This window comes from Chrysemys picta, chromosome 3 (genome assembly GCF_011386835.1).
Source record: "Chrysemys picta bellii isolate R12L10 chromosome 3, ASM1138683v2, whole genome shotgun sequence".
NCBI lineage: Eukaryota > Metazoa > Chordata > Testudines > Emydidae > Chrysemys > Chrysemys picta.
The window spans coordinates 78,707,350-78,733,127 of record NC_088793.1 but is presented as its reverse complement, the minus strand read 5'-3'; the positions used below and the strand labels follow the sequence as shown (position 1 = coordinate 78,733,127).

General features: G+C 39.2%; 1 protein-coding gene across 12 annotated transcripts in view; it reads right to left on the bottom strand.

Moving 5' to 3' along the window:
- GRIK2 (glutamate ionotropic receptor kainate type subunit 2) overlaps nt 1–25,778 on the bottom strand; it is a 584,958-nt gene that overhangs the window by 393,596 nt on the left and 165,584 nt on the right. For 10 of the 12 annotated variants that reach the window (XR_010599561.1, XM_042857646.2, XM_042857649.2 and 7 more), the window contains one exon: nt 3,521–3,688. Coding sequence is in view for 11 of the 12 variants with exons in the window: in XM_042857646.2 (XP_042713580.1) it covers nt 3,521–3,688 (168 nt within the window). In the remaining variant the exon portion in view is untranslated. Of the gene's footprint in view, nt 1–3,520; nt 3,689–13,665; nt 13,841–25,778 lie in introns of those variants that run through there. The other 2 variants (XM_065588255.1, XM_065588254.1) reach the window with 2 other exon arrangements.

Genomic DNA, 25,778 nt, shown 5'->3' with positions numbered 1-25,778 from the left:
GGACTGGGGCCTAAGTGACTACATTTCGCTATAAAAGTAATTCAGCATTGCACTCCAATTTCTACTAATATTGTCCTTCCTACGTGTAGTCCACAAGCTTTATGCAAATGCCAGTAGATGGGCTCTTTAACAACAGTGATAGCCCATTGAAAAGCCATCTGGTAGCTTTTTTTTTTTTTCCTGCTTCTGAGATTTTGAGAGTGTGATCGTTTTGCACATGATTTAATACAGCACTTTTCTATAAGAAGCATACCATTTTTTTCTAATGTATTGAGGGAGATTTGGATTACATTTGCATAATTCTTTATTCAAACATCTTGGGAATATTGTGATCTTCCCTGGGGTTACTCTTCTGTATGGTACCTTTAAAAACTCATTAATCTCTCATCTGCAGTCGACTCCAAGAGGCTGTGTGATTAAGTAAACAGACTGTATTTTTGATGTGATGTCTGGTTGCTCACTAATGGGCATAATCATGAACCATGTAACTAGTCAAATGCATAAACCCAGTTGTTAAAAACCTGCTTTTCAGCCATCATACTAAGTACACCATTTTATGCTAACCTTTAGCCTTTGATTCCTGACTAAAAGACCTTTCAGCACAAAAGTGGTTGTCAAATGTGTGAAAGTACTTTGTATTCATGAAGCCATGAACTATCAGAGTTGAAAGATTTTACACAGAGTTTAATACAGTCTAGTTAACTGCAAATAAAGATGTACTCTCTCATTTTGAAGTACAAAAGGGACATATAAATATACCTCTATGGATCTGTGAATTGCAGCATAAGAATAACAGGATAGACAGTGTCTTTGGGCATAGCCCATGTAAGGAACATGAATTACTGTGCTGATCTAGGAAAATAATTAAGACTCAGAAAATTACATTTTCTTTCCAGTTCCCTCCTTGCTTCCTGGGGGGAATGAGGAGGTAGAGTATTCCACTATAGACCCTTGCCCATAGAAAGTTATTTCCCAGGCCCCAACCACCTGCTAGTTCAATAGGACTGGCTGGTGAATGGGCACCCACTCCATGAGAACCACCTGTTTTCTGAGAGTGGGGAGGGAGCAGCAACCCCTCTGAGCCTACTCTAATCTAGTATCTGGAGTGGCAGTCCAGGGAGACTCTGTCAGAGAGCGTCTTGTTCCCCCTGCTCAGCCATATAAGGCTGGGCCACACTCTGGCCCATAACATATTTTAAAGGGGGTGTTAAATAAAATGTAAATTTTGCTCTGTACATGCGTTTGGTACAATTTATTTTAGGGCTGTCAATTAATTGCAGTTAACTCATGCAATTAACTCAAAAAAATTAATCACAATTTAAAAAATTAATCACGATTAATAGCAGTTGTAATTGCATTGTTAAACAATAGCATACCAATTGAAATGTATTATATATTATGCCCCTTCATGCTTCAGCCACCATTCCAGAGGAAATGCTTCCATGCTTTTTTTTGTACATAATTCTACATTTGTAAGTTCAATTTTCATGATAAAGAGATTGCACTACAGTACTTGTATTAGGTGAATTGAAAAATACTATTTCTTTTGGTTTTTATACAGTGCAAATACTTGTAATCAAAAATAAATATAAAGTGAGCACTGTGTACTTTGTATTTGTATTGTAATTGAAATCAATATATTTGAAAATGTAGAAAAAATCCAGAAATATTTAAATAAATGGTATTCTATTATTGTTTAGCAGTGCGATTAGTCGCGCAATTAATTTCCTCACATCACCCTTTGCATTAGACAAGAAACCTCTGATAAAATCGGATTATCTGACCACTGCACCTGTGATCTTTCTACCATTCTGACTATGTTGCTAACAATCAAAAAACTGTAATTTCTGCTCTGATGCAGAAAAAAATGCTTTTGCATAGAACGTGAACTAACACAAGCTTGAATCAAACACCTGAGTGTTTTAGGAATAGAAGCCCACAAAGATGAATCTCAGAACACAGCAGGACTTCTCTGTTTTACATTACTATGTATGATACCATACTACAGTCTTACAGTATGTATGAGGGATCACAATAAAAAGATACAGAAAGTACAGCAGCAAGGTCTGAAACTACACAGGATTCACAATCACGGGAATCAGTTTTAATTAAAAAACAATCCATTTACTTTTAAGCAAATTTCAGAGGCCCTGATACAGCAGTCCATCCCTTAATTTATAAACCTGTGTTTATGTCCCATTGACTTTAAGGAGACTTAAGCATGTGCTTAGATGCTTTGCCAAAAAGGAATGAACTTAAAAATGTGATTAAATGCTTGGAACTGAATTGGAGCCTAAGTGCACAGGAAGAAGTTATTAGTTACAAATGACATACTATCACAAAATTCAGAACTTTAGATTCTGAACAGCCTAAATCAAAGGGTTTGGTTCAGACCTGTCTCTAATTTTAACATATACTGGAAGCAGCAACTGGAATCTCAGTGCAGCATGTGTTTACCCCATTGTGATTCATCTAGGGTATACACTGCAATTGGGAAAAAGCCTCGCAGTCCAGGTAAACAGACTTGTGTTAGCGGGCCCAAAATAGCAGTGTGGACATTGTGTCATCAAGAGAGGATTGAGCTAATGCCCAAGTGAGTCTGAGTTCAGGTCGCTAGTCTGAGTATCCACCAATGCTGCAACATCCATGCTGCGGTTGAGCCAGGTTGAGAGACTCACTTCCAATTGTAGTGTAGACATACCTGTAGCGGCCTCAAATAAAGTTTGGTTTGTGGAGCCAATTGAATCAGTTTGTAACATTACATATAAAACACACACTTTAGGTGCACAGGGAAAGCTTGAAGCATCACGTTCTGTTAAATAGGTGCACCAACTATTGGGAGACAGGGTGGCACAATAAGCCACAGCATGAAGGTCCCAGTCCTGCGAGGTGCTGAGCACACTCAACTTTCACTGACTTCACCAAAAGTTGAGTTTCTTGCTGGACTGGGCCCAAAGAGGCCACTCAGTTTCCAAGGTTGCTAGTCTCTGAGGGTACGTCTACACTGCTGTTAGACACCCCTGGCTGGCCCATGCCAGCTGACTCAGGCTCATGGGGTTCAGTCTGTGGGGATGTTTAATTGCACTGCAAACTTCAGGGCTCAGGCAGGAACCTGGGCTCTAGGTGAAGTGGGAGGGTCCCAGAAGTTGGGCTACAGTCCAAGCCCAGAAGTCAACACTGCAATTAAACAGCCCCACAGCCTGAGTCAGCCGGCATAGGCCAGCCGCAAGTTTTTAATTGCAGTGTAGACATACCTTAAAACCACCCTCATCTAAAAATTGATTTTAAATATATAAGGAAATAATAGTCTTTTGATGGGGAAGCAATGCTGATGTGATTTTTTTTTCAAACTGTTACCTTTAAAAGACAATTTTTAAAGCTTTTATTTGATGTCAGCTGTGCACGCCTTACCCTTGTACAGTATCGTTTCTCAATAGTTTACTGACAGGCATTTATTCAGGTAGGTGAGCCAAGTGAGGTTTAGCTGCTGCCATAAAAGTTTAAATATGCAAAACATCACCTTTCTTGGATGCTTCAAAACTGTCATAGAGATTTATCTTTTGGGTGTCATATGTTAATGTGGTGTTTGGCAGGAGAGTTCTGTTTCTGTTGATTGTGTTCACAGCAAATCTGAAGGCCAATTCCTCTGCTCCCATTGGGCCGGATTCCACACATTCAAAAATACCCCCTGGTAATGAGAGAAAGAGAGAACAACCAGTCAGCCAAAACAACACACAGCCAATGTTTCAAGATATCAGTTGAGTATTAGACACTGGAATTAATAGGAATTTCTCAGTATTTGCCCCAATGGGCCTGATCCTAAGCCCACTGAAACCAATGGAAAACTGCCCATGACCTCAGTGGACTTTGGATCACACCCTAATTGCACAATATTAGCACATATTTCTCCAATGATCACATTCACACCCATTTAAATTGTCAACTTTTCTTAATTTGTCTGCAATCCCCGTATTTATGCGATTGAGACCATGTGAGTGTGTGTGTGTGTCAGGGCGGAGGGGAGGTAGATCATTTATAAAATACCTAAATAATACTCGACTCCAAAATAAAATGGAAGGGAAGAATTCATGAATATTTCCTCTGGTGACAATTTTGATGGGATCCCCTAGCACCCCTGCAACCTCCACAAACCAACTGCTGCACAGAAAAAAATATAAAGCTCCTGGAGGCCCATTTTCCACTGTACCTTAGGTCCTTTACACAGCTCCGATAGAATAAAGGGCCATAGAGAGGGGCAGAAGCTGCCCTAAGAATACTGCCAGTGTAAAAAGGTTCCCCAGGTGATGGGCAGCTCCTGGAATGGCTCTATGCCACTCCACTTGTAGCCTTGTAAGGAAAGGGAGGGAGCAGACATGATCAAAGAGCACTTTGGTTTAGGTAATGCCATCTGATGACAGCCTGCAAGGAGCCATTGCAGACAGAATGTAAGTTACAGCAGCCCCAAGATGGCTCTTATTTATGCTTAGGGCTAGTGAGGACAAGAATATGGAGGCTGTAAAGGTAACTTAAATGCACCTTTGTCCCTGTGCCAGCAACAAACCATCAGGACCATTCTGTCCCTTCCTTCCTAAAAGGCACCCCACTGAGTTTACATATCCATTTTGCACAATTTCCAAACACTTATAATAGAATGTAGTCTAATCCCACTTCCACACACACACACACCAGATAGTCTTAGTATGAGATGACTTGAAGAGCTGAAATCCAACACTTTGAAAAAAAATCACTTGTGTTCATAACTGAAAGGTTTTTTAAAAGGGGCAGTTTCCAGGGCAGCCACTTGTTGTCTGCTAAGGCTCACATGAAGGACAGCCAAGGGCCACTCTGCCTGGGATCATTAACTACAAGTCAGGTTTTATTTCAGTGCAGCAGACATTTTTCATTCCCCCTTTTGTAATAGCTTGTGCCTGTTCATTTCTAAATGACGTTGCTACCTGGCTCTATATTATCTAAGAATTTCCCAATTCAACACTCCGCTGCTTTTCAGCAGGAAACCCTTGACAGAACACAGATGTAGAGGAGCTGAGTCAGACAGAACACTGCTAACTACAACAAACTTATAAACAAGACTCTTGAAGAGCAGAGTAGACAGGCCAGACCTATAGGGGGGGAAATGGGCATTTAGCTAGCACCTCACCACTTTCCTACATCATATACTGTATTATTAAATACTAAAAGGCTTTTAGTTTTACAGCCATCCTACCATTTTCATCCTGTGTCTTGCCACAGGTTGGAGAATAGGTGGTGTTTTTTCCCCCCTGCAGATGAGCCCTTAAAATCCTGACCAGACCCCTGGGGATAGATGCTCAAATAATATTAACTTAAAAATAGAAGTGCTGCATATTGAGGAGAGAAATGGCAAATGGCTACTTAAACGTTAGCTATTTAAAACTCAAAGGGAGGCATAGGTGGGGGAAGCAGATGCTCAAATTATAGCTACGTATGTACAGAAATGTACTACACGAGGTAAACAATCATGAAACAATACTACAGTAACTACGAAAGGGAAGAACTTGGATAATATCCAGGTGAAAGTAATTGTAATACAAAATGATTAGGGAACATTAAAAATGATCACCTGAATAATAATACAACATAAAGATTGGAGACAACCGAATATCCTGGGGAGTAAAGAAGTTATATTTAGCAGAATGTGGCTTGATAGACAGCCCTCTATATTTATGCTGCTTGGAGGCTTACAGCATCTACACATTGAAAGTCAGACTGTGATGTGTAGGAGGATTCTATTTTGATTTCAGGAGACTATGAAAAATACGTTTGCAACAGAAAGCATAAGATTACTCAATACAATTGATAAATATCGTTACTAACTGTCAAGAAAGTGAAAGGAGGTTGCTTGAATAAGTTCAGGATAAAAATAGGTTCTATATACTTTGTAAAGATAACTGAAAAATTGTTACTCAAATATATAGATAGCAGGCATACTGTAACAGTTATTTAATGGAAGATTGTATCCAAAGTGACAGTTCATTCACATCAACAACAGACAAAGCGAGTATAATATCTGGTGGCATTTATTTTTTCTGATTTTTATATTGCAAGATTATTTAAAAAAAAATCTATGTTGATCTTAGGTTTGTTATAGTGATTTCTCACTCATTCTTATTTATTGCTGTGTTCTCCTTCTGCTGTCTACGTAATATGCAATCTCTTAGGGATATAGCATAAAACTCACCCCAGGAGTTGGGGCGCTAAGATGGATTTTGGCCACATTTACGCACTCTCAATTCAGGGCTGCTGGCAAGTGCCCCCTACAGCAAAACTTAGTACTGCCAAAGTTATGGCAGCTCGTCCCTACCTGCTCTGGGTGGCAGCACCACCTAGAATCTACACATAGCTGCAAATAGTGCCATGTAAGTGCTCAGTGTTATTGTTGTTTTTACTACACTTTGTGGCCCTACCCCTCCAACCCCCACATGTTATCTTTCCCTGTCCCTGACATGACTCCTATCCAGGGTCTTGTAGAGGAGGCTTTGCAGGGCAAAATAAGGTGTCTTGCATAAATTCTGCACCAGAAGAAATTCTCTCCTGGGCATCTCCACTTCCACGGTTCTAATGTTTCTGGAGCAGTTTTAATGGGCTGTAGAAGAGAAGAGACTCCCCCTGTATTTATTTAGAAATCCTCTCTACCCACCTTGACCCACTGGAAGCAGGAGGATGCTATGTATTCAGAGTTAAACCTAACAGTCACGAGAAGAAGTTGCTTGGTAATAATACTAGCACTTTGCACTTCTGTAATACCTTCCATCAGAGGATCTCAATGCATGTTTAAACACCGATAAATTAAGCCTCACAACACACCTTTGAGGAAAGCTATTTTATCGTAAAAACATGTTTCTTTCTTATTTAATTTTTCTCCTCGTGCCACAACATAAATTTTGACTATGAACATAATATTACTTAAACCAAAAGTGAAAACAAAAAAGATAGTATCATAATATCATAAACTGAAAAGGGTATGCCTACTTCATTGGGGCCCAACATGCAAAATAGATGGAGAAGTTCTGATTCCCAGTCAAACAAGACTCCCTTGGCATTTTCTGGGACTACGGATTCCATTTTTTTCTGTTAATAAACAAGAAAAGCATGTTCTGTGACCTTAGAGTATTACTTAGCAGCAGTTAACTTTCCCAAAGGAGGCACTCAACATCAGATCTTTAAAGGCATTTTTAGGAAAGCAATGATGATCATGTCGTTTGTGTTCACTGCAAAATGCTGCAAATCAAGGGGAAAAGTAAATGTGTTCGCCACAGATAGGGTGCAAAACAGTAACAGCATCTAAATAAAATATTAGTCTGTGTTTCTTCAGACAACATGTGTTCAACCAAACCTATTGCTGAATGGTTTTACAGAGCTTATAAAAACACAATACACCTTCCATCAGGTGCCCAGAAATCAAGGAACTGTTTCTGATAAAATTCCAACTGTGGGGTTACAATACAGAGTGTTTAGGACAAGGTTCACTGTACACTTGTTGTGCCTTTGAGATCTGGAACATTTTGTGTGACAGGGTTTTTTTGTTTGTTTGTTTGTTTGTTTACAAACAACAACTTATCAGGAAGTTAGCTTCAGCTGGAGCTGGGCTGGAGATTGAACTCCGGAATGAAATGTTGCTAGATTAAAGTTCCAATCCTTAAATGAACTCCATGTGAACACTGTAGTCTGCCCATGCACAGCTCTTTGCAGCACTGGGGTCCTCATTTGTAAATAAGTGCTTGAGGCATGTGTTAGACACTTGGGGTCGGATCCACAAAGGGACATAGGCACGGAAACCTTACAATTTTGAAGGGGATCCAGTCGGGTAGGTGCTCTATGGGTATGTACGGTTGCCAACTTTCTAATCACACAAAACCGAACACTGTTTCCCTGCCCCAGCCCTGCCTCTTCTCCAATAACATGTCCCCCACTCTCTCCATTCCCCCCCTCCATCCATCACTCGCTCTTCCCAACCTTCATTCACTTTCACCGGGGCTGGAACAGGGGGTTGCAGTGCAGGAGGGGGTGTGGGCTCCAGGGTGGGGCCAGGGATGAGGGGTTTGGGATGCAGGGGGGGCTCATAGGTGGGGTAAGGAGTTGGGGTGTGGGATGCAGGTTCCAGGAGGAGGCCACAGGGCCACGTTGCCGCTTCCAGGAGCCGCACAGAGGCAGGGAGCCTGCCTTAGCCCCACTGCGCCTCCGACTAGACTTTTAGTGGCCCGGTCAGCAGTGCTGACCGGAGCCAACAGGGTCCCTTTTCGACCAGGCATTCCGGTTGAAAACCAGATGCCTGGCAACCCTATGAGTATGCCTACTGCATTGGGGCCTGACATGCAAAATAGATGGAGAAGTGACTATATTTCCCTGTTCATGCATCACACTGGGGCTTAGATGGGCACTAGGTGTTCACATCTTTAGGGGAAGGCGGCAGTGTGCGTACCCAGAGCCAGAAACTTAGGTGCTGAGGGGACTTTTGCAGCAACAATGTAGGTGCTGAGTGAGTTTAGGCACTTACAGGGTTAGGCAGCAGCCAAGGAGAGTTTCATGGATCATAGTGGTGCCTAAGTCTAGGAGATAGGCACTTATGTCTGGGGTTTAGGTACCAAACTACCTGTGTGGATCTGGGCTTCAGTTATTCTCGTTGATGTTATTCTGATCCAATGACAAAATACAAAATAACAAACTTATTGAAGTTAATTTTAAAAAGACTGGCTCTACTGACTGGATCTTGAGACATAACACCAATCATACTACACTATCTGTAAAATGGAAAACAAAAAACAAAATAAGGTTTGGCCCCAGTTTTCAGGTGCTCTCAATCATTATAAAGGATATTGGCTTCCAAAAGCTATTACAGCACATTGAGCTATGTTATTCCCTCCCAAGCAGACATTTCTTCTCTACTACTGGTGTGCCTGGTATTCAGGATAGCTTTATTAATAATCAAATGAGAGCATGCACATGCTCTCAGATAAGCAGAGGGAAAAGGCATAAATCTTGCCCTTGATATGTGGACAAGTAGCCAAACCATGTCCTATCTTTGTCTAACAGCTTGAGAGAGATGTGATTGTGGAGGGTTTGTCTTATTTCTAACAGAGTATATGAACCAGAAATCATCAGCACCATCACCCTGATACTAGCAACCATGCATATGAAGCAAATGGCAGAAGTTGCATCTATACCTCAAACATGCACCACTGAGAACATTTAACAGGAGCTGGAAAATGTCTTTTTAATGTTGGGGTCACATTAAGGAGATCACACTTGGTTTCTTCACTGTATACACTGTTAATAACATCAGGCAATGTATCAAGGTAAGGTATTAATATGTGCCTTATAACAAAAGGAGGGAGGGATAGCTCAGGGGTTTGAGCATTGGCCTGCTAAACCCAGGGTTGTGAGTTCAATCCTTGAGGGGGGCCACTTAGGGATCTGGGGCAAAATCAGTACTTGGTCCTGCTAGTGAAGGCAGGGGGCTGGACTCGATGACCTTTCAGGGTCCCTTCCAGTTCTAGGAGATAGGTATATCTCCATATATTATTATTATTATAAAAGCACTCAGGGATTGTGGTGTCTCATATCTGCTGCTTCACCTATTGTCTTAATTCAATTATGCAGTGATCAGCAGCGATCGCTGTATTAAGAATGGTGCCCAAGGTTTACTGCCATGTTAAACCACTTGACAAAAATCTCACAAGACACCTGCTACCCAGTGCTGCAGCTAATTTAAGGTGTATGGTTCAAACCAAATGAAACTCTACTTTCTACGAGACTTATCACAATACACCAATCTTTGAACATATCATTATCTGCAATGCTATCCAGGACAGCACAGCTGACTATTCAGGAATAGGTTTTTCTGATTCTCAAATTCTTTAAAAACTTTCACCACATTAGTCAGTACTGAAAAAACATCCTTAGGCCAAGTTCAACCAGGCATCCAGCCATTTTGTGCAGGAAACTACAGGGAAAACCGAGTCCTCAGCCGACTCGGCCATACATAATAATCTGTTGAGTCATTTAACCAGTGACCAAAAGCTAGTAGTTAGATAGATAGTCCTTATCTTTATATATCTATAGTAACAATACTATTAGATACTCACTTTATTTCCAAATCTTTCTGAATTGGGAAGTCAAAATATCAAAAATTTTCACAGAATGAAATGTTCCATAAAATTTTGATTTTGAAATGTCAAAATTAAAAATGTTGACACTTCCCATCAAAATGAAATGTTTCAAAATGAAACAAATTTGACATTTTAAGTCAAAGTGTCAATTCAGAACAAAAAATGTGTTAATTATTCTAATAGAAAAATGGAAACATTTAATCAAAATGAACATTTTCCTGCAGAAAAATATTTTGTTCAAAAAATATTGACCTGCTCTTTTTATAGTTAATCGCCCATTTTGACAGCCAATAGGATGCTAAACCATTAGAGATGGTTAAGGATGATTTAATTTTTCATTCTCCATTATATACAAGCATCGTGATTTATTTTATTGCATAATGATTATTTTGGGGTGGGAGGAAAGGGAAGGATTGCCTTTGTGATACCCTAAATGTTTAAATAATTCATAAAAACATTTGTGCATTTGCGGTCTAAATCAACCAAACTAGTGACGTTTCCCCCACCAACTTCTCAGCTAATAAGTAAAGGATTCCATCTACTTTTTCATTTATTTGTTATACTTCATAGAAAAACTTTGTCTTTTCCTAGTTACCTGTTAATGCCAGAAAATATATCCTTTAGACATGTTTGAATGTGTTGTTAATGTACCTTCCCGACACACCTTATTTGTGCATTAACTCTTGTGATAAATCAATCTTTCACCACTTAAATTCATTAGAGCCTGTTCCACACGATGCATCAGAAATTTACATGACTAATAAGTCTGAAGACCATTTCTGATACACTTTCTATTTCTATATGAAAAAGAAGTAATTATGCAGCTAGTGAGATACATTACATTCCGAGCTGGTACAGCCGTACTTTACTTTTTCTGCATTCATTAACCATTTATCATAACAAACAGCATAGTCTTCCAATATTAACTTGTCAACCACAAAATTGTACCTCTTAATATTTCATCACTCTGATATGAAATAATGAAGTCTACAAAATATGAAGTTGTGGAATCTTTAAAACATATAGTGATATTATGTTTGACTCCCCATTGCATTACACCAGTTGTGTGCCGATGTCACTCCAGTGATTTCTTATAACCCAATGGTGAATCAAGCACACTACCTTTTATGCACATATGTTAAGAACACAGCTTCCATGAAAGAAACAAATCTATGGCATAGCATTGAATGATAACACCTTTTATTCACAAATTTAGGCAAATGACCTGCTCAAAGTATCATTGTAACTGCAGAAGATTATTCACTTCAAACTAACCCTATAACTCATTTTCTGTCTTCCACTCCCTGATACATCTCCTTGAGGAATAGCATCTGTAGATGAGTTAGGCAGTATGCTACACAAGACTTCCCACGGTCCAAAATAAAAGTTTTGGGATTTTTGTTTTTGTTTATTATGGACAAGTAATTTCTATAGTAACTTCACAATTACAAAATGGATTATACAGAAGTTGTACAAGATGTCCACACAAATAGATGTGCCAGACTATACCAGGTTACACACAAACCTTGCAGATGGGGAAGTTTGAAACAGATTATTCTGAGAAAACCTGAGCGTAATGGTCACCCACTGCAAATGACTGACACAAGTGAGCTCCAAATGTTGCTGCATGCAACTGGAAACAGTCATTGAACCAACCTAACTAGTCCTAAAACAAAAGCATTTCCTCTGTGCTTCTAGCATAGCCTAAAGATTGTTTCTATGGAAAGTAATGGTGCTTTACCACACTAGCTAAAAGGCATCTTCCAATTTGTGCCCTCTGAAAAATTAAACTTTAAATATGTGACAGAAGGTCACATCACCTCACATTATAATACGTAACACCCATTAAACATGAGGGTCTAAGCCTACTGTGAATCATTGAACCTAAACTATGCCTATTCTGATTGCTTACAAAAGGCAGTTATTGTTCCATTGCCTGCCAGTATCAGGGATCTACTAGTCATTTAAATTATAATTATGAAATCAGGGGAAAAGTCTAAAGGCCAACTTCATCCAGGGTGTAACACCATTGACTTCAATGGAGTTGCACCAGGGATAAATTTTGCCATAATTTCTCATTTTTAACCAGGACTTGAAGAACTGAGCTAATTCTTTAATACAAATGTTTCTATTAGAGCTAGTTGAAAATTTTAAAATATTAAACATTTTGGACAAAACAAAATTCACAAAAAAGTTCACCATTTTTGCCCAACTCTTCTTTAAACACTGTATTCTTATTGCCTACTAATCTACCGGTTTCTACTTTCATCCGGAAAGATAAATGTCGTTCTCTAGAAACACTTTCCAAAATTCTGTAACATCACTAACCTTGTGATACAATGCTCCAGAAATACAAAGACAAATAAAAATCTAAATTTTTGAGGAGTCATGGCATTTTTTTAAAAAAGCTCCCAGCAAATTTGAATAAATATTTTGTTCAAAAAATGATTCTAGTAATATGTAATATTTTCTTTTCTTCTGACTTTTTTCCTCTCAAAGAATATCCAAAGGCATTTACATTAAAATGAGATCCTTGCTGTACAAGAATTCATCTGCTTCTGTTTCTCATTTCTCCATCCGGTATCTTGTGTCTGGGTCACCATAATCATCTCAACATCTAATTGTGAAGCTAGACAAAATTATGATTCTGAAAGTATAATAAAGCTCTCGGAATAGAACTCTTGAACAGCGATCCTGTTTTATGTATAGTAAATAACTTAGATGAGGGGGAAAACAGACAAGTTGAAAGTAATAAGCAAGTTATATGCCATACACGAGCAGAAATGTCTCTAAAGAGAATATATTTTATAAAAGTTTTGCAAGAGACACCGAGGGGGTCTTCAACCACTTTACTGCCATGAAGCAAGCACGATAAATATTGCTGCTTTCCTGATTTTAATAACTCACTATTTAAAATCACAGCACAAGATCATCCAAGGGGTTCCCAGAGCAATAAGGTAAAGTTTCAACAGTGAATTATTGATTAACAGACAGTGCAGTGGACAACAGTGCATTATTAATATTCCCAAGGAGAGAGTCTTCTTTCTGCTACAGCCTCTTTACGTTCCTGCAGCTTAAAGGAACCGTAATTCCCCCAGTGCAGGAACAGAGTCAGATAGCTGCCACCGCCCCTTTTGCAAGCTACTGTGTGTGGGAGCTGGAGGTGACAGGGCCACAGCAGATGCCATTATGTTACAGTGATGCTACATGGTGCAGCCGCCCATATGCAGTTTGGCTTAGAATGCCTTAACTTGGGCTACCATAACCCTAGGGCAGTCCAGACTCATTCCATTTCAGCCCCCACAGAAATCCAGAACTGGGAGGCTGCAAAGATGGATTAAAGCCCTTCCCAGGGGTTACAAAAAGCACACTCTTAATATCCATCTTTATAACTGCATGAAATAAATCACTTGTCAGGTAAACCACAAAAGTTATTTGTAGCAGCGTCCCATGCTGGGACCGGCACCTGCCCCCGCTGGGCTGAGAAAGTCACACAGAGATCTTTTGGTGCAATGCTCACCTGGTGCTTTTATTTACAGGCTGTGCTCCCACCACCTTTCCACCATACAAGTAATCCCCTTCTTGCAGTCCACCAGCAGGAGAGAGAGGGCAAGTTCTCTCTCTCTCTCTCTCAATCTCTCTCTCTCTGCTTCCCCTCACTGCCTTTCCTCTATTGCCACTTTCCAGCTCCCCCCTGGTTTCCTTCCCCTGGGCTGTTATCCAGCCCCAGCCTGATGAGGAAGCAGCTGTTCAAGCTTCCCCAATCAGGGCCAGGTGTTCTACCCAGCTCCAGTTCACCTCCCTTAATTGGAGCTGGAGTGACAGAGGATTGGCTAAGCAGTTTTCTGCTTAGCACCCTGCCACAGTATTGCATTAAAAAAATGTTCCAACCTTACTGTTGATCTGGATGATCTCGAAGACTGGAGTGAAAGAAATTGGATGAAATTCAATATTACAAACTGCAAGGTCATGTATTGAGTCTAATCATGAGAGTAACTGCTACAAGCTGGAAGCAACAAAAGAGGAGAGAAAGTTGGGTGTGTGGGCTGATCACAGGAAGACTATGAGCCACCAATGTGATGCAAATGTACTCCTAGGATGCATCAGGTGAGGTATTTTGAGGAGTAGAGATAGAACAGCATTAATAGCATTGTACAAGGCAACACCTCATCTGGAATACTGTGTACAGTTCTGGTCACCCATGTTCAAGAAAAATGAATTCAAACTGGAACAAGAGCAGAGAGGCGCTACTAGGATGAGCAGGGGAATGGAGGACCTATTGTTTGAAAGGATCCTGGAAGAGCTTGGTTTAATCTAGCAAAAAGAAGGCTGAGAGTGGATATGATTGCTTTATATAAATCAGGGATTGACAACCTTTGGCATGCGGCTCGCCAGGGTAAGCACCCTGATGGGCCGGGCTGGTTTGTTTACCTGCCACGTCTGCAGGTTTGGCCGATCGCAACTCCCACTGGTGCAGGCCAAGGGATGTGCTGGCTGCTTCTTCCCGCCGCCCCACTGGCCTGGAGCGGCAAACCGCGGCCAGTGGGAGCCGCCATCAGCCGAATCTGTGGACGCGGCAGGTAAACAAACTGGCCCGGGCTGCATGCCAAAGGTTTCGGATCTCTGCTATAAATACATCCAGAGGTAAATCCCTGGGAGGGGGAAGAGCTATTTAAGCTAAATGGCAATGTTGTACTATGAACAAATACAGGCTGGAAATTAGGTTTCTAACCATCAGACAGGTGATTCTCTGGAACAGCCTCCCAATTGGTTTTAAGAGAGAGCTGGACAAATGTCTGAGTGCAGTTGTAGGACAGTGTTCCCTGTGATGGTAGGGAGCAGAGCTCAGCAACCCTGGGGCTCACTTCTGGCTTATGTTCCTGAAAGTTCATGCGTTAGGGTTTCATCTAGTCACCTGCAGGGGGCAGGAAGGGAATCCCCCCAACGTAGTCTGTTTTTTGGATATTGATTTTGTTTTTTGTCTCCTTCCTCTGAAGCATCAGAGATGTCCATGGCTGGAGATGGGTCAGTGAAGAGAGAGGGCCAGTCCTCTGAGGTGACACTTAGCATTCTCTGTCTCAGGTGCTTGGCCAGCTGGTTCTTGCTCACATGATCAGAGCTTAACTGATCGCCATATGTGGGACCAGGAAGGAATTTTCCCCCCATGTCAGATTGTGGGGGAAAGGGTTTTGCCTTCCTCTGCAGTGTACAGTTGCCAGGATTAACTGGGTATATCTCACTTAACCATTTCCGTGCCACTGTAGGTGTACTTCAATCCCTCCTATTCTCTGCCTGAGGCACATAATAGTGGGCTGTAATATTTTGGCCTAATTTTAGTTGTTGTGGCTAGTGTAGAGGTGCTGGGTGATGCTGCTGGCCTGCAACAGACAGAAGATCAGACCAGATGATCTGTGTGTCCCTTCTGGGCTTCAACTCTATGATTATGACTCTACTATTATTTATTTTAAAATTTTGCATTATTTTGAAAATAGGCCAATCAATGTTGAGGTGGGCAGGAAATGGTTTTCCCATCCCATGGAAATCTCTGATATGCCAAACACTTTTTACATCCCAAATTTGGACAAAAATTGAAAATATTCACAAACTGAAAATCTAGGGGAAAACTGTGTCGCATCAGATGAAATATTTTGTTTCACTTATTTTGAAATATTGTTTTGATTGACTTTTATTACAATAATTAGCTTAAATTTAGAAATAAAAGTTATTTCAAACTTGAATATTGGAATTATTTGTTTTGAAAATGTCAAAATGAAACATTTTGACAATTTTTGAAACTTTTCTGTGAAAAAGGTTTTGAGTTGATTTTTTTTTTAAAGCCAACCCTTTTCCATCCAATCTCAGTTTTGATGAATCAGCACTTTCTGACTAAAAAGGGTTTATTGGAAAATTCCCAGTCATCTCTAAATCAATATGTAAGAGAATTATGATAACCCTTATTAATGCAAAAGCAAGTTCTTCATATAAACCATCCACAAATTGATTGGAGAAATAAATAAAATCTTTGCACTGCATGTGGGTGATTTAGTTTACACTAATGTAAATAAATCCCTTTTATTTTGGATAAGCCAGGCAACAGAATATGATATAATTTACTTCAGAATGTAATAGCCCAGGGATCAGCAACCTTTGGCACGCTACTCGCCAGGGTAAGCATCCTGGCGTGCCGGGCTGGTTTGTTTACCTGCTGCATCCGCAGGTTCGGCCGATTGCAGCTTCTATTGGCCGAGATTCGCCGCTCCAGGCCAATGGGGATGGCGGGAAGTGGCGGCCAGGACATCCCTTGGCCCGCGCTGCTTCCTGCAGCCCCCATTGGCCTGGATCGCCGAACCACGGCCAGTGGGAGCTGCGATCAGCCAAACCTGCGTACGCGGCAGGTAAACAAACTGGTCCAGCCTGCCAGGGTGCTTTCCCTGGTGGGCCATGTGCCAAAGGTTGCCGATCCCTGTAATAGCCAGTATCACATCATTGAAGAAGTTGTCTGGGAGTCAGGATCCCTGCGTTCTATACCCAGTGCTACCAAAAACTTGCTCTATGCCCTAGGGCAAGTCACAACTTACTTGTATCACAAGGATATCTGTTTAACAGATATGGAAAACTTCTCACAGCACTGAATGGACTGAATATTCAGTAATACATTTTGAAAGTCTTGGATTAAAAATGCAATGTATGTTGAAATTATTATTGGAAATGTATAATATGTATGATAAGTAGGGCTGTCAAGCAATTAAAAAAATAATTGCAATTAATCACGCTGTTAAACAATAATAAAATATCATTTATTTAAATATTTTTGATGTTTTCTACATTTTCTAATATATTGATTTTACCTACAACACAGATTACAGTGCTCACTTTATATTTATTACAAATATTTTCACTGTAAAAAAATTTAAATAAATAGTATTTTCATTCACCTAATACAAGTACTTTAGTGAAATATCTTTATCATGAAAGTTGAACTTACAAATGTAGAGCTATATACAAAAAATAACTGCATTCAAAAATAAAACAAGGTAAATCTTTAGAGCCTACAAGACCACTCAGTCCTACTTCTTCAGCCAATCACTCAGACAAACAAGTTTGGTTACAATTTGCAGGAAATAATGCTGCCTGCTTCTTGTTTACAATGTCACCTGAAAGTAAGAACAGGCATTCACGTGGTATTGTTGTAGCTGGCGTCGCAAGACATTTATGTGCCAGATGTGCTAAAGATTCATATGTCCCTTCATGCTTCAACCACCATTCCAGAGGACGTGCGTCCATGCTGATGACGGGTTCTGCTTGATAATGATCAAAAGCAGAGCTGACTGACGCATGTTCATTTTCATCATCTGAGTCAGATGCTACCAGCAGAAAGTTGATTTTCTTTTTTGGTGGTTCGGGTTCTGTAGTTTCCGCGTCAGAGTGTTGCTCTTTTAAGACTTTTGAAAGCGTGCTCCACGCCTGGTCCCTCTCAGATTTTGGACAGCATTTCAGATTCTTAAACTTTGGGTCAAGTGCTATTTTTAGAAATCTCACATTAGTACCTTCTTTGCGTTTTTTCAAATCTGCTGTGAAAGTGTTCTTAAAACAATCATGCGCTGGGTCATCATCTGAGACTGCTATAACGTTAAATGTTGGGTAAAACAGAGCAGAAGACATACAATTCTCCCCCAAGGAGTTCAGTCACAAATTTAATTAACATATTTTTTTTATGAGCACAAGCCTGCAGGTTTTACAGAGGTAACATTTCCAGTATACTATATTGCCTCCATGTAGCTGCAAGGTCAGGGCCCTAACTTCCGTTATTGTGCTGAGCTCTGTTTTAAGATAGTTGCATATCACCCACTTCAGTGGAAGGTTTGCAAGACAGACTTCCCCTAAAGAGATGTAATCTATCCACATTCTTTTAGGAGAAATGTCCAATGTATAATGGCTGGGGTAAAAATATACATGGGATGATTTTACAACAGAAGGATACTAAGTATTGCTTCAACAGTGATTCTATCCCATCTCCTAATGTTTTAAATAAATCTGAAAGTACAAACCTAAGAATGAGTCAATGTGTATTTTTTTATTTAATGTGATATCTGTGGAAAGATATTAAAGCCTTTTACACCACACTGGCAATGCAAAGGGACCTTAAAGTGGGTGTAAATATTATTTGTTTAAAATATAATTCACACTTACTTTAAGTTCCACTGCAAGGCCTTGAGGCATCCTAAACTACCTCAGTGGTGGATGGGGGAAGCCCATACATGGTATGGGATGCTCTGAATATGTTGAATAAGGAGCTATGGACCTTTGGTTTAGAGTCAGGTTGACAACCTGTCCATGTAAAAAAAAAATACAGTTATGGAAATAACCCAGATAGAACAGTCTGTCTCAATTAGCCATCTTGAAGGAGATTGCTTTTGGGATCACTGAGCTAAAAAAAAGATAGCAGAGACAATTATTTGAGAAAGAAGGTTGAAGTGGTTTGGGCATGTCATACAGATGTCAAAAAACAAGCACTTCACTGGACACCACTTTGTGGAAGACTAGGGTGACCAGATGAGATGAAGAAAATATCGGGACGCAGGGGGAAGGGGGGGAGTGGAGGGGGGAAGAGGGGAGAGCAAAAAAAAAAATCTGAATGTTGCCGGCCGGCCGAGGGGGAAAAAAAAAAAAAGCCGAGTGCTGCCGGCCGGCCGAGAGCAAAGAATAAAAAAATAAAAGCCGAGTGCTGCTGGCCAGCCAAGAAAAAAAAAAAAAAAGCCGGCACAAAATATCGGGACAAACAGCTCAAATCGGGATGTCTGATCACCCTATGGAAGACAGAAAAGAGGAGGTAGAAACAATGGGTTGCCTAGTGTGTCACAAGGCACAACAGAATCCAATCTAATCCAATTAAGGCTGTAATTTTATAGATTCCTAGATTCCATGGCCAGAAGGATCCATTATAATCATCTAGCCTGACCACCTGTATTACACAGGCCACAGAACCAAAACAATTCTTAGAGCATATCTTTTAGAAAAACATCCAATCTCTATTTAAAAATGGTCAGTGATGACGAATCCACCTTGATTCTTGGTAAATTGTTCCAGTGGTTAATTACCTTCACTGTTAAAAACGTATGACTTATTTTATGACCTAAAGTGATCTCAGCGTAAATGAGAATAATCATTTATATGTTTCTAAATCTTACCCTTAATCTTCACAGTGTTACTAGTTATGATTTGAAGGCCATGAAGAACAAGACTAGTTTGGTTTATGCAGTATATATGCAAAATACCATGCTGATTTTAACTTTACTTGCTTATATTGTTTATTTCAGTCAAGATGCCAACAGTACATGACCACAGATGGCTGATGGAATAAGAACATCTAAACATATGCATCTATATTGTGTAAAATACGTTATTCACAAGCTTCCTTCCCACATTAAAGATACTTATAATTATCTCTGCCACACTAAGCAATTTATTAAGTGGCATGTTTGATTATAGTAATTAAATTGCCATCTTTCCTGAATGCCAGCATCCTTCATGACCATTGTATACAAAGACAAACAAAAGCACTAAATGAAGATTCTTAAAAGCCCAGTTCCACAAGATTTAGCTAAATTTGCTTTTCATTTTCTTAGCTGTTAAAATGTTACAACAAAGCATATTCCATGGCACCTCTGGTTCCACCTGAAAAACATGCAGCTGAACGAACAGTGAAACTTTGAGAAGAAAATAATCTCAACCTCTAAGAAAAAAACCACTATTACTATTTGAGGAATATTTTAAGTAAATTTAATTATCATGAAGGTACAAGACAAAGCCCTAGAGACTAAGGCAATATCCAATGTAAGACTGATACAGTGCACGTTTCCCATACTCTTTCCTATTAATATGCCTTGAAATTAATATGTTCTGGATGGTTTTATTTAGCTTAGCAAGATCATCATGAGAATGTACTAAAACATGGACAAAAATCTACTTCCCCAGTTTTCCCATCATGATTGCTGTTAAAAAACTAAATGATATTTTACTAGCTTAGCAAAAATAATTGTTCTTTCAGGAAAATGGGTGAATATAATTTTGAAAAGCTAGCTTGACCTCAGATCCAGGATTCAAGATCACAGAAAATGAAGAAGCTGTGTATGTAGACAATGAAGTAAGAGGAGCTGAAGTGGAATGGGCACTGCTAATAATTTGTTTTGGAAATAAACAGAATTCAGAAGTATTATTAATGATTAGCTCACAAAGTAATAATAGTTATACTTAGTTTGAATTTAGCCTTTACAATATAATTTCATAATTGTAAAGTCATGTGCTAAAGGAATCAGAGAGGAAAGCTAAAAAATGGGGCCAGATTCTCATTTACATAAAGGCCCTTTTTCACTGCTTTGACAAGGTATAGATGACTTAGTGGAAATGAGAATCAGGCCATTAAAATAGAAACCGATCTGTAGCTAAGACATTTGGTAAATCTATATAGCAGATGGCTTGATTTAAAGTAACTCCACCTGTAAATTAGATGACCTGATATAGCCTACTTCTGCTCCCACATAAGTCAATGGAAAGTCAATAAATTCTTACATGTAACTTGTTATGCTATACTACAGAGATGTAATGAAAATTATTTTGTAACAATAAAAAGCCCATCCAAGAACAATAATCTATATTACAATTGCCTCAAATTACTATAATGCATACCTTGGAAAGTTTATTCCATTCTTAAGATAAACTTCTTACTATAGTAAGCACCTTCAGTAACACTATGGCTCAGCTTTGGAATGAAATTCACTTCAGTGCAGAGAATCAGTAAAAGGCCAGTGGCAGTCTATTTGCACCCATTTCCACATACAGGGCCATATCCTGTAACTCAATATGTAAGTTGGTCCCCTGTATCTGCATCACACTCTGCTGAAGTCTGCCCCCATGGATCCAGTTGCAAGATCTCACCCAAGAATAGCATGGTTAAGCAACTACCACCAACTTCTAAAAAGCAATTCTTATACCTCCAATGACATCTCTACAACTGTCTAATTTCCACAAGTTGTTAAAAGCTGCTTTAAGCTTGCCTGCTGCATCCGTCCTGGGATTACTTTGAAGATATACTGAAAGCTATTGCATCAACAAAATATCACAGGTTCTTACTCATGTAGTATGCAAATACCTCTACGATGAGAATCACAATTTAAGTGACAGAAACACTTATGCAAGGTAAACAACTGAGCTTTTCACAAGCTTGCTGGTAACTAAACACTGAAGTATCCTGAAACAATTGTGTTTTCTCAAGAGTTTATATTTTAAAGAAAACAAACAAAAATAAGAGCACTGTTTACATCTCAAAAGAAGTGCCAAATGAAAAAGATCCACAGGGCTAGGAGTGTTGTTCTGTGGTTGGGAGAAAAACAACTATATTGTGCTTAAAATATCTTTTTTTTTTATTAAAATAATCCTTCTAAATTAAAAGAACAATTTAAAATTGTATTAACATAAGCCATAATTCTTTGGATTAATAAAATAGTTTTTTTTACAACCCTGGTGTGCAGGAAGTTGCTATAATTGTTTCTTTATTTCGAGGAATCATCCTTCTGATGTCTGGCAGTGATTTTTTTCTTTCCATAGTCAGACCAGATGGAGAATGGAACATTGTTTACACACAGCAAAAAAGTGACAGCTCAAGGGAAGAACAAAAAATAGTTTTGTTGTTGGTAGGTTGTTTGTTTTTTGTTTTTGTTTTTAACCAAGATGGCATTCCAAAGGAAGGTAGAAGAGCTCTCTGTTCAGGATATTTGGGTACACATTTTGACAATCACTTAAAATTGGCAGTTGCAAAAAAAAAAAAAAAAAAAAGGGCGGCGATCTCTTTTCCAGGTTTCTTGTCTAAAGATGTTCTTCTGTCCAGTTTAGTTTGTGCAATAGTCTTCAAAGAGCATTTCCTATTAGCATTCCAGAGTAGAGTGTCAGTTTCCTCCACTCCTATTATACTAAAGGTCCAAGCAAAATAATGTATTTGATGCACATATGAAATTTTAACAAATGTGAATTACAGAAATTTCACTTGGTAAAACTATATGTATTAAAGAAATATTTTGACTCTAACATTTAAACTCTATGGGCCATTAAGCACAACTATTTGATTTAGCTTCATTTCTAAACGACAGCATTTCTCTATGTGGTCAGAAAGTAGTCTTGCCTACCAAATGGTATAATGGAATTAACCAGCTAAATATATAAAACGTGTCTGCATGCTGGTATTTGGATGCTTCGTACTTCATTGCAGATTTTACAGCTAAGCCAAGCACTCCTCATTTGCTAACACTATGTAAAGAAATTGTCTGATATCTGACAATGTGCATATCTTTAAGGAGTGGTTTCCCTTGGTGAATATGGCATAAAAATAGGATACTGTTAATTATTTGTATCACAGTAGCACTTAGAGGCCCCAAATGATGCCAAATTGTTGTGCAAGACATTGTATTAACACATAGTAAGAGGCAGCTCCTTCCCTGAAGAGCTTACTATCTGAACAGACAACAGTTGGGGATGGGAAACAGAGGCACAGAGAGGTGAAGTGACTTGACCAAGGCCACACAGTGACTCAGCAGAAGAGCCTAGATGAGAACCCAGTCCAGTGATTCCCAGTCCAGTTCCCTACAAATTGGACCACAATGCCTCTGAACATTAGCTTTATTAAAAAAATGCAAAGGAAACAGCCTCCACAATTTATTCAGTTTATGCCCAAAAGCTTTTAATCTCTTTGCTACTGATAACACTGCATATGCTTGGGGAAGGTCCATATTATAAATTTTCACTTGCCATAGTCCAATGTCAGTGCCCAAGGAGGCCTAAATGGTGCAGAAGATTAGTAATGGCATATAACACCTCTCTCTCCTAGGTCATTTTTTTAATTTCAAACCCATCCAGATCAGTAATGAGCAAGAGGTATAATATAATTGCTGATCAGTGGCCTATATTTGGCTTATGCCATAAATAATCACTTAGCATTCACAGCAAAGGAGCCTAAGGTTAAATTGGTCATCTAGGTGGAGAGTGAGGAATATTAGTCAGACAATACAGGAAAGACAGGCACTGCCATGGACCATACTGTACCAGTTGTTCTGGTTAGATGACTTCAGTGTCAGGGCTGTCATTACGTTCCATCTCATGAATATTAAAGAGATGCATTATATATTATACATATATAATGTATATGCAGTTTATATCCCGAGAAACCCACAGGAAGTGTACAGTATTATTAAATACAACTAGTTATTCTCTGGCACTGGTGAGTAAAGATATATGAGTGTAGGGGAAAGCTTGTTGTTACTCTGGGTAAAAAAGAATTTACACAAAAGAGAGAATTCTCGTCTATTTCACCAGCAGAAATGTTAGCAGCAGCTGCTGTTACTAAAGTGAGCAGATTTATAATTAAAAGAAGATTTAAAAATACATCTATTCAGATTTCTTGGACTCACCCATTACTTAAGTTGCACCACTAACACAGCAGGTTACATTACAAAACGTAATATAATGTGACTTATGCGCTGAGTGTGACATATGCAAACATGACATGTAAGCCCAAGAAATTAAAAAAAAGACATGTTTCTCTGAAGAAATGCATCAAATGTACTGTACTAAACACCATAAATAATAAGGAAGATAATTATACAATTCAAAGCTTTTTTGGAAGCTGTTGCTAGATATTTCCTCTAAATATCAAAAGGACTAAACAAAAGAAGAGCGCTGTCTAGCTTGAAAGCTTGTCTCTTTCACCAACAGAAGTTGGTCCAATCAAAGATATCACCTTACCCAGCTTGGCTCGCTAATATCATGGGCTACAACAACACTTCAAACAGAATATCTTCTGAACATTTTCTATTTTAGAGCTATACAATTATTACTCTAACATTAATATTCATAATATTTCATTAATGTGTGTAAAAAAGTGAGTGGTACTGAATCTGAACTGGAAATGCATTGGAATATTTATGTGGCAAATAGAGTCTAGTGGGAATTTACATTGAAGTAAATAAGCAAAATATCAGACATGGTGTTTTGCTTTTTCAGTGACAAAACCAATTGGGTTCGATTCACAGCATGTAGAAATAGTATTTAAAAGGGGAAAGTGTTGTACATAAGCAGGGAAAAGTTGGAAAGTGTAAAATATTTAAGAATCATGGCCCTAGGATTTTACACTTTTGTTCTTATTTGCAACATTTTCCCTGCTGAATGATTTTCTTCTCAGGATCTGAACTGGATGTGCAAACTGTACCCTCACCCTTTCCATTCTTCTTCTCACTTGCATCCAAAGCCAGTGGGGCATGTTGAGAGCTGAGCACCCCCAGAATTCAGGATCGATCAGACCCAGAGTTTTGGTTCAGGCTCATCACTAATTAAAGTGATTTTCTTGCATTGAGTCTAAAACCTAATATGTTAGCAGCTAATATGATAATTACACTCTAATAAGATGTTCACTAATATGATAATTAGGTTCTAATTACTCTGCCTCTCAGGGAAGGAATTAAAATCTCTTTTTGGCAGGAGAATATAGCGATGTACCTCACCTGATTCTAGTCCCTCTGGGAGACTTACTTCTGTCAGACCCACACAAAATATAAGTAGGATAAATATTAGCAGGCTGAGATATGTCACAATTCAGGGCAACTGCAGCTGTATTTCCCACTTGTGGTCCACCAAGGGCACACAATATATGCTCCTAGCTTCTCAGCCATCACTTATCTTGAGTGAAGAACCACATCTCTGCCCCTCCTGACTGAGGATTTTCCTGGCAGCACAGTTCCCTGCTAATCTGTGATATCCCAACAAGCCAGACTGCCTAAACAGGCCAGTGTCTGCACTTAGACTTCCTCTTCTAAGGCTATGAACAACGTATTGTCTGCAATTATGAATTACCAGACAGATTTTTTAAGCAAGCACTTAAAGTGAAAGTATTACAGAGAAAACATAATAAAAACAATAAAAGAACTTTCACACGCTAATAAGCTTACTAAAGATCACCCCCCATGGGCTTTGGTAGGAGTCAGCCCTTTAAATCGCACAAAGGATATTTCTGTGGTGACAAGCTCATAACATCCTTAGCTCAGAACCAGAACACCACAAATAGTTCAGTTTTTCCTTTCATATAGCTTGGGCCTTTGATCTTTAGATTCTGGGAACAGGTGATCAGCAGCCAATTGTCCTCTCTATAGGGTGTAACTTCAAAAGGTTCGTTTTTTCACCTCCCCCTAGATATTTCCCAGGAATTCCACTTCAAATGTATTATGCCAAAAGATCATTCTTGTCTGCCATTTTGTTCAGTATAGTCCTTTGATCATCCAGAACCAATAGATAAAATGTGCATGTAATACAATGGATGCCAAAAATGCTTAATATTAGTTCAATAAGATTTTTCAAGGATATTGCAGGAAATTGCCTTATCCATCACAAAACAGATAACTTGTTTTTCCCTCATCTAAGAAAACTCCTTCCTCTGATTTCAGAGTAGCAGCTGTGTTAGTCTGTATCCGCAAAAAGAACAGGAGTACTTGTGGCACCCTAGAGACTAACAAATTTATTAGAGCATAAGCTTTCGTGGACTACAGCCCACTTCTTCGGATGCATATAGAGTGGAAAATATATTGAGGAGATATA